Source organism: Girardinichthys multiradiatus, chromosome 2 (assembly GCF_021462225.1).
Source record: "Girardinichthys multiradiatus isolate DD_20200921_A chromosome 2, DD_fGirMul_XY1, whole genome shotgun sequence".
NCBI lineage: Eukaryota > Metazoa > Chordata > Actinopteri > Cyprinodontiformes > Goodeidae > Girardinichthys > Girardinichthys multiradiatus.
In genome coordinates, this window is record NC_061795.1 from 39,343,018 (window position 1) to 39,357,276 (window position 14,259).

General features: G+C 39.2%; 1 protein-coding gene across 1 annotated transcript in view; it reads right to left on the minus strand.

Annotated features, from left to right (window-relative positions):
• LOC124857873 overlaps positions 1-14,121 on the minus strand; it is a 38,646-nt gene extending 24,525 nt beyond the window's left edge. Inside the window, exon 1 of the mRNA XM_047349433.1 lies at positions 14,072-14,121. Coding sequence (XP_047205389.1) covers positions 14,072-14,121 — 50 coding nt within the window. The remainder of the gene's footprint in view (positions 1-14,071) is intronic.
• Between the last annotated feature and the right edge of the window lie 138 nt (positions 14,122-14,259).

Here is a 14,259-nt window from a genome sequence, read left to right on the forward strand (position 1 = left end):
TGGGTTCTGACACTGCTCATCCTGTGTTAAGTATACCTGTGGTTTTAGATTATTGTTGGAGACTGTAGAAATGCTGATTATGTATTACCACAAAGGCTTCCTCAACAAATATCTCATCTTTACAAAAGAGTACGGTGAAAATCTTGTCTAGATCAAATTTTTGACACGATGCAAAAGCAGCACAAAGATCAAAGTGGATCTGACTTTACTTGGCCTTCCTTTGCAACTCACACACAAAAAGTGAAACACGTTCAGGGCAACGTGAAAGTAAATGCTTATGGTTCTTTCAAGCAGATCTGCTGCATATCTGTGGAAAGCCCTTAACCAGAATTATTCCAGTGCCTATAAAACTACTCATACCTTTTGAATTTCTTCACATTTTGCCCCCTTAAATCCACAAACTGCCATGTACTATGTTAGGACTTTATGTGCTAGACCAAAAGAAACTAGCACATGTTTTTCAAATAAAAGTATGAAAAGTTGAGCATATATTTATATTCAACCACCTTGAGTCAGTACTTTGAAGAAGCAGATTACGCTGCAAATAATACTCCAAGACTATTTGGGTATGCTCTGCTAGCTTTGCATATCAACAGACTGAAATTGTTTGCCCATTCCTCTTTGCAAACAATAATGAATATGGTTTCTTAATAACTATTCCATTGTAGATCCAACTGTTTGGTTAAGGCTGTTGTCCTGGTGGACAGTGAACCACCGCCCCAGTTTCAAGTCTGTTGCAACTTGTAAAAGTTTTTTTTTTTCACGATGCTGCCACCACCATGTTTCACAGAGATGAAAGTTGTAAATGAAATGAAATGTAAGTTTTCCCTCACACATAGCATTTTTCATGTTGGCTAAAGAACCCAACCAGAGTGCCTCCTTCCACGTGTTTGCTGTCACTCATACATGGCTTATGGCAAACTGCAAACAGGACTTCTTTTGGGTTTCTTTCAATAAGGGATTTTACTGACACTTTTCCATTAAGGCCATCTATTAAGTATTTGTGGAGCGCATGACTATTAGTTGACTCATAGTTTATAGATTCTGCCATATGGGCTGTGGATCTCTGCAGCTCCTCCGCAGTTACCATGGGTGACCTCTTGGGGGGAGAAGCGTGATGACTGTGGAGGGGGATAAATACAAATTTATCCCACATTTTTCAGATTTTATATGTAAGGCATAAAGTGACAAAATGTTGTTGCATTTAAGTGGCATGAAAACATTTCCAATGCACTGTATCTCACAACAGTAAGAATAATAAACATTTTAATATTGCAAGGAAAACAGTCAAATAGCAGAGCACAGTAAGGGAACGATTTTCAAATGGAAAGCCTCCACTTACCAGCTCCCTGTTTTCAATTCAACTGTGGCAAGAAAACAAAGCTTCAAATTCACGTTGTGCTACAATGGTAGAGGTCACATAGGCGAGCCCTGCACAGCTCCGGAGCAGCAGCAAAGGGCACAGAACAAAGGCTGCACTGTCCACTCTGAATTAACACAGGCTTACATCATCCTGGATTGCAACCTCAGACAGTTACAAAAATTATGTGCAACAACACCACACAGATAAAAAGTTGGCAGGCCGGGAGATATGTTTAGTGCACGCTTCTTTGAGCTGCAGATAAGAAATCAATGCAGCCATTAGAACAGGCCTTCTCTGAAAAATTCTGCAGATTGTGTCAAAAAGTGGTAAAGATTCACTTTTTATTTCTTAACCTGGCAGTCTGCAGTCATGCCATATCAGAAAGCACAGTTTACCCTCCTCCCACTTCCCACTCCCTTTCAAGGATTACGGTCATTATAATCATTGTTGCATTTGCCGCTAATAATATCATTATCAAAGTGTAGCCTTGAATGTGTAATATTGCACAGTGTATCTAATTTGGAATCTGCACGTAATCAATAATAATTGATTAAAAACAGCTTTAAATTGCTTTACAAAGGCTGCATTTTTTCTTAAAATACCTTAACCACTGTGTGCATTTCTTTTACAGAGCAAAACAAGCGCATTTTCTCACTTGTGGCACATCAAGGTGAAAGAGTGGATAAAGCAAAAACACAAAAACCTGAGAAGCACATCCCAAAAGAAAAAAAAAAGTAGTTTTCCAAACTAGAGTTAATGCAACTAAATGCCTCTTAAAAAATCAGTTCGACCATGAGTCTGAGCCACCTGCTGCTGCATAGCAACTTCAGTCAGACATGAAACTGTTACATATAAAACCACAGATAAAGAACTGCCTGCAACCATGGCCTCTCTGAGCAGCATGTCTGAGATCAATGTAAGAATATGGGGCTGACCTAATCATATCTGACAGGGAGAAAGTAAGCAAATGACATTAGCATACACTGGATCCACTTCATATTTATGAAAGGGGCATTTCTGATTAACTAAGCAATAACAAGGAGGCCAAAAAAAAAAAAAAAAATGCATCACTTCTCAGTGTTGGCCAGGTTTTGCAGAAATTGGTGTAGATGTGTGCTGGGCCATTAGGTGTTTTTCTCTGTCAGAGTGGATTAGGTTGTTTTGGTGCAGATTGAGAGGCTGCTTGATTGCTATGAAGCACAGTGTCACAGCAGTGCTTCATAGGTGTGGCTGCACATAGAGGAAAAAGGAGCAGGTGTGATTTAGCACAGGCAATAAAGAGTAACAAAAATGTGGCAGACACACACACATGCACAGTCAAAGCAGCCAAGAGTGCTGCGCCTTTAGGATGATTTCAGATAAAGCGATAAATCTGCTTCCACTACTGTCAGACAAAGGATTCTGAAAACAATTTTCCCAGTAAGATAAAAATTCAACATTTTTACCTTGTAGTGTATTATAATTTATGGCATATTGACAACATTGTAAATATATACAGACATGATGATAGGATAGATAGATAGATGTCCAGTGCATAATGTTTAAATTGGCCCAAGAATTGTTGGGTTAAAAATGTTCAGAGTGCAACATAAAAACATGCATAAGAATTTAACTAACAGCTGCAGTAACCCCTCTGATTGAGCCTGATATAAAAATGATCTGAAAGCAAAAAGAGACAAAACCTATAAAAGCCACTGTAACAGAATAACATACTTAAAATCATACAAAGATTTACGGCACTCTCCAAAATTATTGCCACCTCTGGGTGTTTCCAAAGACTTAAAAAAGGGAATCGTTTATATAAAAATAAACAATAGACTATTCCTATAACCCTGTACCCTGCCTCTGCTGGAGATAGGCACCAGCTCCCCGTGACCCACTATGGAATATGCGGTATAGAAGATGAATGAATGAATGAATGAATGAATTAATGAATGAATATTCCATTATAATAAGGCAGGTGTGTGTGAGTCAGAGCAATAATTAAAAAGTTTTAACCACTTTGAACTGTGACAAAGAAGGGTTGGATGAGGACCTGGGTTTATCTTGCCAACACACAGTGAGTAGGAGGGTAGGGGAGGTCAAGAAATGTTCAAAGCTAGAGGACTGCAGCAAAAAAACATCTCCATAAAAACCATCAGAGGTTATCCAAATGCTAACAAACTGTTTGCAAGAAATGCCAAGAAAAAGCATTTTCTGTTCCAAGTGTTTCTCTTTGCCACATTTAGAAAATTAAAGAAAAATGCAACATTTAATTTAAATACATCTGTTTTTAACAAAATCATCCAAAAACTCCTTTAAAATAAATAGAAATTAAGCTTTTTTTTTTTGTTTATACTTTTCTTTTAAGGTTAATCAGAATGTTTCAGAACATCTAGTTAGTAAATCTTTGAACCTCTAGCCCATAAGCAAATGCTAAAAAAATCTCCAAAGCTGACTCTTAAAGAACTGCTGCAAGTGGCATCTTGGGGTCACCAAGTCTCCAACAAGTTGTTTAGGAGGTATCGTAGGAAAAAGCCTTTTCTGCATCATCATAACAAAATTAAACATGGGGAGTTTAATATACTCTACTGTGTACTTTGGTCAGATGACTGAGACAGCTATTTGCCAAGAAACACTGTATGTAAGTCTGGCATAAAACAAAAGAGGAATATGTAGAAAAGCATCTTGTTTTGTTAAGTAGGGTAAAGGAACTGTAATGCTGTTGGCCTGTTTCTCTTCCTAACCCTCTGGTTACCTTGTTTGAGTGCATGGCATCACATCATTAACATCAATATCCGGTGGCAGTAGCTAGAAAACTAAAAATGGGTTGTCTTTGGAAACTTTAACAGAATAATAATCCAGAACGTATTGTCAAATTCACCAGACACCACCTCACCCTTCTTCTATGGTTAGTACATAATCCCCAGACATAAATCCTTTAAAAAATCTGTGGGAGGACCCAAGTTCTCCGGATGGTCAAAGATCCATCTCTGTGTGTGCTGAGCGACTGGTAAAAGAGGGGATCCAAAGTATAAATAGCATGGGAGCCACAGAGGATTATAGAATAAAACATTATTCCTTAATGTAAGATTTCTTCCTCACTGAATAAATGTACTCAGAATAAATGTGGTTGTATTTTTTATTTATTTTTTACAATTTCGTTTATTATAAGATGATACTGCATTAGGAGGTGTATTGGGTTTAAGCATTTTTTACACATCTTGGGGCAATGGGGGCAATGATTGTGGAGGATGCCGCATAGTTAAACTGCACAGTTAAACATATACAAATAAATATGTTTTCTGCATGTAATAAGTGGAGAAACTGAAACAGGATTTCACAAATTTCAACAATGTTCTGTTTTACAGATGTGTTTAAGGTGGTAAACTTTGCCTCAACCACCTGAAACTAACAGAAGAGCTTGGCATGCTTTTGATATTGAAGCAGTTTGATGCTGAACGTATGTGTTGATATCTCACATCGTTTCTACTGCGGGTCTGCCTTTCTCAAAATTCCAAGTTATGATCAAAATTCCTGGAATTCAGTGACTTCGCTGGCTACAAAAGGGTGATTGTCTTAATGTTGCAAAGCAGGATCATGTGTGGAAAGTAAAGGCCCAATGCCATACTTCATGCCCCCCTTCATCTCACATCAACCCACGTGTCCACCCACCAAAGTGTTCAGGCTCTTCATCCCCCTGTCAGGGGGATGAAGAGCCTGAACAAGGAAGAGGGCAGTGGTAACACAGCTGCCCGGCATGACCCGTGCAAAAGATAGCGCCCATATACTTTCTGACAGCCAGATTAATGAAACCCTATAGGAGCTCCTCTGTAGGCCTCCCAAAAGCCTGACGGAGACAGAATAGTCTAACCAGCACCATTCATTACTGCGGGTATACAGAGCACAGAAAGAGCACACACAGCACTGACAAACTAGCTCCTTGTGAGTAATAGCTAAAGAACTCATAAAGGAATACATACACATTTGTTTTGGATGCAGTAAATCTATCCCACTCCTTTTACGACAATCAAAAATCTGGCTTGTGCCCTGTAAAAATAAATCAAGCGTGCATGTGGTGCGGCAATGATGTGCAGTTATTTGGGAGTCAGCTATTTCATATGTTCAGTGAAAGGAAGCTTTCGATTATTTTTGTTTGTCTCTCTCTCTCAGTAATGCAGATTAGTGGCACTGAATACAAGGCAAATAATAAACTAGTTCCTTAAAGATACAGGATATTATTTTCGCAACTCTGATGGAATATAGCAGGTTTGCAAGAATGCCACCAGATGAGCCTCTACCGGTATGAGTGGACACAAAAAACTGGAAGCTTTTAAAGCAGTCCAGACATTTTTTAAGTTAAGTTATGATAAAAGGTTATACACAATATCTTACCGTTAGCGGAAAACTATTTTATCATCTTCATTTATTGTAAATCCTGATTAGTTTTTATGCAGGCTTAAGGTAGTCTTACTCCTTAAATTTCAAAACTCTCAAAGCAGTTTATGCGAATACTCTTTTTTTGAACATTTGACACTTTCTAACTTTGGCACTGGCCCTTTTTTACACAGAAGCTAATGCTTATTTACACAGGAAATACAGGCAGGACGCAGTGCACCACCAGTGATCTTCCTATGTGAAACACATAATAGCAACCAAACATAAAGCGATTCTGGTCATTAATTGCCAAGTAAAAAAGTAAGGCAAACCAAAAAGAAGCAAAAACATCTAAACACTTTACACGCTCTTTTTTTCAGTACTTTATGTACAGGAAGATCACTGCCTTCTACATACCGAATGCAAATTGACAAACTTAAAGGTTTATAAAATAGTTTTCAGATAAACCTCTATTATGTTTTTGAAATAAAGTTATCTTAAAAATAGCGGTCCACATCGGTCTTGACCATTTCAGACTGCTAGCTTCAGCCTCCTGGAAAAATTTATTTGGGTTTATACTAAATGAATCAAGCCAACATCTCCTGCAGACAGGGTTGGCAACTTTTGAGTGGAGGTTAGCGTAGGACAGATTTGCATGTAGGTTCAGTAATACAAAATGGAATCTTACTAATACCTATTTATTTATAAGAAACAATAATAAATAGGTTTTGGTCAATAAAAATCTGTCTGAAAATTTGATGTTAATGTTTATTTTGAGGGACAAATGTCATTGTTAGCTTTGTTTGCTCTCTAAAAACAAAAGTCCCCCGGAAATGCCTTAAAGGTACAAGGTGTCCTCCGAACACTCTTGATTAATGACTGCTGCCTGCTCCCTAATTAATCTGGAGTTATGCAGCCCATATGCAACAAACTGTGGTGTAATGTGCTTTCTGATCTCTTTCTGACAGAACCAGCATTGACATCTTCAACAGTTTAAGCTACATCAGCTTGTCTGTTGAATCAGACCACACAGGCCAGCTTTCGTTTCCTACATGCATTAATTAGTGTTGGCCCCCAATGACAACCTCGCCAGTTCACCACTGTTCTTTCCTTGGAACAATTTTTTTTCTGACCATTGCAAGCCATCAACATTCCATGTCATGATAAAAAAAATGATCAGAGTTTTTCACCTGTCAGTAGTCATGATGTTATGTCTGATCGTTGTACACAACTAGAACTAACGTGTCTGGTTGGTTCATTCTTTAACTAAACACTAATGTTCTTAGGGAAGATACAAACACCATAAACAATGATATACTGATATTTGAACTATAATGAAATTATTGTCAGGTCTTGACTGTTTAAATGAGTCATGAATGATTTCCTGTTTGATGTAAAACATTGTAAAGGGTCATGTTGCTCCATACCAAAGATAGATTGGATCAAATAATTGTTAGAAATAAGCTCTTACCGACCTATAAAAACCACAAAGAGTCATATACCACCATAATTACAATGACCAATCACAAGCAGCAGTTTGGGAAAAAACTGCTTTGTTTGAAATGTAACGTAAACACTGTGTTACCCTATGCTTAAAACAAATCCACCCACTCTGGCACTTCCTCTGGTATCTCATTAAAAGAAATATGCAGCTGTTTTCAAACTAGAACTTTCTAAAGCCTTAATGTGCCTTGATACAGCTAGCCAATGACTAATCCTGAAGCATCCATTTAAATCTTTAAAGTGACAAAAGCTCACAAATACAAGTTATGGGACATCGAATATGTTGAAATGAAACAGCCACAGGCAAATTAAGGAACACATGCAATATCATAATATTGTAGATCAGTGTGTATGTTTTGAATGTTAGATGTTAACTTTGCACTGAAAGCATTAATTTGTCTTTCTCAATAGCTGTCACATACATTAAGGCAAGCCACTTACTCATGAAGCACATGCAGTCTACTTCTCCATCTCTCTCTCTCACACACACACACACACACACACACATATACACTGGCACATGCATATAGAATGTATTTTAAATCACAAATGTGTAAACAGTTGCTCATGTTTGCACAGACCACCTGTTCTTTCTGGACACAAACAAAGCTCTGGCGTATGACGGGGCAAATTAACAGTGTGGGGTGCGTAGGGGATGCCTTGCACAAGAGGAGCCTATCCACATGGTGTAGGTTGGATCATATGGTTGGGCCCCGCGTGACGGAAGCCACCTCCAACGTAAACTCACACAGATCCTGATATGTTTTGCCTTCCCGACAAGTACAACCTCCCCTGATGAAAGAGATGCAAACTCTTGTTGCTATACCATTTAGTTCAACAGGACTCCTAACAGTGAGGGGATTATCTTGTTTTTACATCTGTGCTTCACATCAGCTAATATTAGAGAACGTGGAAGGAGTGGAGAAAAAACTCGATCCACTTTGAGTTGTGAAAGCACTTGAAGGCACTAAAAACAAAAGTCATTAAACGAGTCATCACAAAATCACAGCAGGGCTCTGGTAATGCCACTTACAGTAGCTCATTAAGCTATGGCATCCACAGGAAAAAACTGACAAACAAAGAGCATAATCCAAGGCACATTAACTGGGCTGATAATTCAATGAACTCTCATTTGGCAGCCATCTTGCCCTTGTGATGGTCTTTTTTTCCTCCGCAGCAGAGCACCGACCCCTAATAAATTTCCTACTTCTCTCTCCCTTTCTCTCTCTCTCTGTCACACACACACACACACACACACACACACACCCTGTTTCTCTAAAACAACAAAACATCCACCATTAGACAACGGGGTACCAGCGTAATTAGAAAATGACTTCCTTTGCAATCCTAGCTAAGTAGTTTACACACTGTAATTACAGGGACAAAATCATCTTTTCATCATTTCACTGATTGAGCTCATCAACCCAGTGGGATCCCAGGACTGTGCTCAGGCAACATCTGGGCTAAGAGAATTAGCCCTCAGTTTAGCGGGCCTTGCACAGCAGCAGGCGAAGCGGCGTGAACACCGGACATGGCGTTGCTGGAGCACATCTCCAATTTTCCCCCAGTGTTGATCTCAAGCTCTATCAAGCTGCTGTTTAAGGTTTACTCGCTGTCAAGTAAACAACCAGAGATGCATTTCCTTTTCAACAACTATATGGTTCATAAAAAAACAGCAGAGATTTCTCACACAGGATTTCACAACAGTAAAAATTTTTTAAAAGCTTGCTCCAAAAAAAAATTTGATTTTTACAAGGTGTACTATATCTGGGTCACCTGATATCTGATTGACACCACTAAACAACCAGCATAGTTTCAAAGTGATTTGTTGGCTTAAGTAAACCTAATGCTGGACGAGCAAATTTTGACTCCTGAAGGGTTTTCATCAAGTCTGATTGACTTTTCCCTGAAGAAAACGGCTATGATGGAGATTAATGTCACAAAGATCAGACAGAAGGAGATCTCCAACTGCAAAAGGTTCAACCTTATATTTGTTTTGGTATGAAAATGACTGATGATCTAGAGGTCATTATGGATGCTAATGTGGATGTTGAGGCTGCAGCAAACAGTGATGAGGGTTGACTGATTTCCATGCATATTTGCCAGTCATAAATGCAATATTTTTCTGGGATTGCCTCATGTAGTTATATTGAATCCCACTGCAGGGGTCATGCGAATCCATAAATTAGGAGCGGAACACTGAATTTTATGACTGGTGCATCGGACTGGTGCATAGGTGAATCGGATGTCTGGTCATTCATTCGCTTCAATGTAGTGAATGAACAATTAACTACACTATAGTGAATGAACAATCCACTATGATGTATTGAATTACAAATTTTCATTCAAATTTGCAGTCTGCCATGGTCTTCTTCACATGGTGCTTCTCTGCATTTTCTGTTGCCAAAATTATCCAAAAACCTTTGCAGTGTTCTCAACCATGATTCAGGTGGTTTGTTACAACCATATAGAATTCAATTAGTACCACTGAAGAACAACTCAAACCCAGAAAAACACAAATCACACTTTGAGCGTACTATCCATGCTAAACAATACTCTGTTCTGTAAGATAATGCATAGTTGTAGAGGTGTATTTCTATGTAAATACAATAAAACTAATATAAAAAAATTGAAAAACTGTTGGCGTCTTGCTGGATTTATGGCAAACTATATATAACAGACCAGTGACTGAGATTAAGGCAGAGTCTGACCAATAAATTAAAAGGGAGAAACTGTCTTTTCTGAAATGGTGAGACATGCATGTGGTTCATTCTGGCAGCAAGAGAGAGAAAGATCTTTACTAGAAAACATGAAGGCTGAACTGAGGACAGCAAAGATGTCTGTTTGATCCTTTTAATTGCTTACCCTCTCTTTGTCATGAAATATGCTGGATTTGAAACTGCTGGCAACCTTTAGGAAATCTCAGTCTAAAGGTAAGGATCTACATTTTCTAGGGAAGAGACGTGGAGTCCGCTGTTTTAGTAATATTAGCCATGCTCATATTCATTTTGCTTTTGTTTTAAAATACTAAGCCACTTTTTTAAAGTGGCTTACAGACATGATGTGATCACCACAGCTCCTAATATAGATAACTGGTTAATAATATACCAGTAAAAAATGTTAAACAAAATAGGAGAACAAACAGAAACAGTGACCATAGCATTTTGTTTGTAGCAAACTGCATGCAGCGTAAGGCTGATTGAGTTTAAATTATAGTCTGTCCAGTAAGTGTGATACAACAACAGACAAAGAGCACGGTTACTGCACTGTAACTATATCTGTTTCCCATGCTTCCAAAAAACATCAAACTTCCACTCCCTTCCAGATCACTCCCAAAGCAATACAGATCGACCTTGTAGCATACACAAAAACACATCTTTTCATGGGAAGCTTACTGTAATTCTCTGCATTTCCCGAGCCTTGACTTTCTAACAAACACATGTGGTCCAGGAGTTGAAGGTGAAGTGCTTTCGCTCGTCTCTGTCCTGCAGAAAGGGCTCTGACTGCCTCTGTGTGTTGGCAACAGAGGCAAGTGTTTAATGTGGCAGCTGTTAGCCTCGTGGATTTTCACTAATCACTCTCTCCTGATTACTCTGATGAGTGTATGATGCTCTTAAATAATCAACCCGCAATGAAAAAAAAAGAAAAATAATTATCATCATCTCCCTAAGTAGTGCAGCTGCACCCGCCTGCAATAATTACAACTAGAACAGGGCGCCTTCTCTCGTCACTTACAACCACTTATTATTAGAGATAACGCTAATTGGTGCATTGGTGGGCGACAATTCTTCATGGAGTTCATCATAAAAAGCCAAACCTTAAAAGTTATGGCACATTAGAGGTCTTAAAGCCAAGGTGCGGTATTAAACGCAGCATGCTGAGACACGCCGATAATCTGAGCCGGGGGAGTACTAGACGTCCTATCAGTAGCCCCTTGGTTTCCTCGCCGCCTTGCCCTCGCTCCACCCTTCCCCCCACGCCCCGGTATCAGCCTGGCAGACACAATTAACATTTTCATAAAAACAATTCCCAGCCTCCAATAGTCCAATGTAATTTGTTTTCCATCTCTGTTCATTAATCATTGTTTAAATCGGTGAGCCATCCCCTCCACTCTGCCATCTGCACTCAGCTGTGTTACAGATATGACACCTTCCCCCTTAATGGGAGCTGACAGCCAAGAGAGAAGGCCTGTGGAAAATAGCTTCCTGCATGTGCACTTCCACCTCACATACTGCCAGCAGGTGAGAGAGAGGTATTTAATGGGTTCTGATTAATCTCACAGGCAAACAACACTACACTACTGCATTAGAAGCATGCAGCACCATATTCTATATGTGCAAGCTGGAGTAACTGGATCAGAAACCTGTTCACATATGCAAGAGAAGTGGATCAGAGATTTAGGTGAACTTAAAGCCTGTGTTTTTCCCTCTTCTAGTTAAATTAGTGCAGCGTTCCTACAATATGCTATTGTTTTCCTGGAATTTGGAGCAAGGTTATTAATTATTCACTGTTGTGTTCTCATATGAGGGGGCTATGCTTTTCACTGTATTGCCTCATAGCTCAAATACTTAGGGCCATGGTACTCGGGCAAATTTCATGAGGCAACATCACAGCGATATTATTATCACAAAGCATACACTTAGAAGATTAAAAGTTTCCTGAAGAGTTTGAATGACTTTTCTCTGATGCGATTTCAAAGTTCCGGGATTTCAACGTTTGAGAGAGACATCAAATAACTTTTGTATTTCTTTCTTTTTCCAAGTGATTTTTAAGCCTAAAGTCTAAACAGCTTAGGCATTGTTGCGGGAGAGAAAATCCTGCTCAGTGTGGTGGTTAGAGGGAGCCAAAAAGTTCATCTGGCCTGTTGATTTCACCGTGGATTACAGATATTTAAATCATGTGCCTCATGTTCAAACAAGTGCTTCTATCAGGGAAGAAAGTTGCCAAACAAGAGCTTTGTCATGTAATCTGTCTGAATTTACAGCAGCATAATGAGGAAACAGGCTGCAGTGTTACATTTAATACTGTTTCTTCCAGCCAAACTCTATTCATTTCCCATCAAATTAGTATGTAGATCATTTTAGGAAATTGCTGATGAGTTAATATTCATTTTGTAAAAAAAAAAACTGTTTCACCTGAATATAAATTGGTCCATTTTTCTGCCACCAATTAGATTTGTGAAAGTGAGGGCCCATTGAGGAATAAGCGAACTTTGCAACTGCCTATGGCCCCAACAGGCCCGGGGCCCATAGCAACGCAGGTTCATTCATTAAGATTAAAATTAAGTCAAACTAATGTCAGTTGATCACAAAATGCCACTTGGTAAAAAGTTGTCTGATTTTATGAGTCATATTTTAAACTAATTTAGTCATTTTTGCTGGTTATGTCTGAGCCGGTCTCACATTTAATGCCAACTGTTCCGGATCAACAAGTAAGAGACTTTTTTCTTTGCCGTAGTTTCTTGTGAACAACACAGCAACATTCATCCCTCTTCCCCGATTCGATCGAATCTATAATAATTGCGATGGCCTTACTTAGAAGAATCCCCCCAAATGAAATTGTGCTCAGTGACTCTTACAACCTTGGGCCGGCTCTGGTCACTATTATAAAGCAACTCGAAGAATATGACTTTTTTTTCTTTGGTGGGGAATTGTTTCTAACAAGAACAGCAGCGGCAGTAGCATCATCAGTAAATGATGTGTATATTCAAAGCTGAATATTTCATGTTGATTGATCGCACTGACTGCCACCCACCTGCTCCTCCTCCTGTCCCACCGGAGCTGGCATGAGGAGAATTCAGTAATTGAGAAGAGCAGAGCATGGTCTCTCTTTGCTCGCATATGACAGATGGGGCATCATCGCTTCAAAGGAGAGCATTTGGAAACAGGAGGAAGAGGTGGGGGGTGAAGAAGGGTGAGGGTGGCTTTGAAAGTAGCTGTGCCACTTTGTACAGGTGACAGTGTAAAGAAAAAGGTTACCTTAGAAATTAAAGAGCTATAATTAAAGATACATGGTGGAAGTTAAAATTAATTAGTAAATACTCTTTTTCAATACACATGAAACAGACTACACACTGTTCATCCTTATTCTCAGCCACAGCTACTGTGGCAGTTGCTTGAACAGAGCCCTGGGCAATTGTTCCCCAACTACAATCCAAGGTGATCCAAATCCAAAACACCATTAAAGATGCTACCTTTTGGGGCGGTGTATGGCTTAGTGGTAGAGCAGGTACTCTATACCGAGGTTCGACTTCCAACCTCAGGACCTTTCCTGCATGTCCTTGGCTGTTTGCTTTCACTAAAGGCCAAATGATTGATCCCTTTTTGTATTTTGACCACTAAAATGCAAGGTTTATAGGTCTCAAACGGTTTTGAAGAACCTTTGGGTTGCTTAGAATAATTCAGTTCAAGTTTGACCAGCCTAAAGATTTTTGACTTCGCACTAAAGTTGATCAAATCCAGTCAAGATTCCTTAAAACAGTGAAACAGCCATTTACTAAAGCATGAAATCAGATAGGAACTTTAGCCATGCAATGATGTTTTCTTACAGTGCATACACTGTGTGTAACCCTGGGGGTCACCCAGTTAATATGCCCCAAAAGCTGTGCTGCCCTGGGCAGTGAGCCACATCGCCCAAATTAAAGACTGCCACTGGCCAAACAACTTCATTTAGACATATTATTTTTAATGATCTGACAGTTCGTTATCCCTATTGCATGCAATAGGGTTAACGAAGAGTATAATGGATAATGATAAACGATTATAAATAATCCAACTGCTCGGAAATAAACACTCAAGAAATGCACACTTGCTGTTTTCCGTACCTTCTCCAAATATTTTCCACTCATACCAGGAGAACTTCTGCGGAATGCCTCGATCACCTCTCAACCTCTTCGCCATTACTTGCTACTCATGATCAAAAAGACACGCAGATTTGTCTATGAAAAGCGTGTGTCACAATCAGTCACCTCAGAAACTTTTCACGAATAACTTCAGTAAATCCTGAAGAAGGACGGCAGAGATTTCTCTTACCTGGCC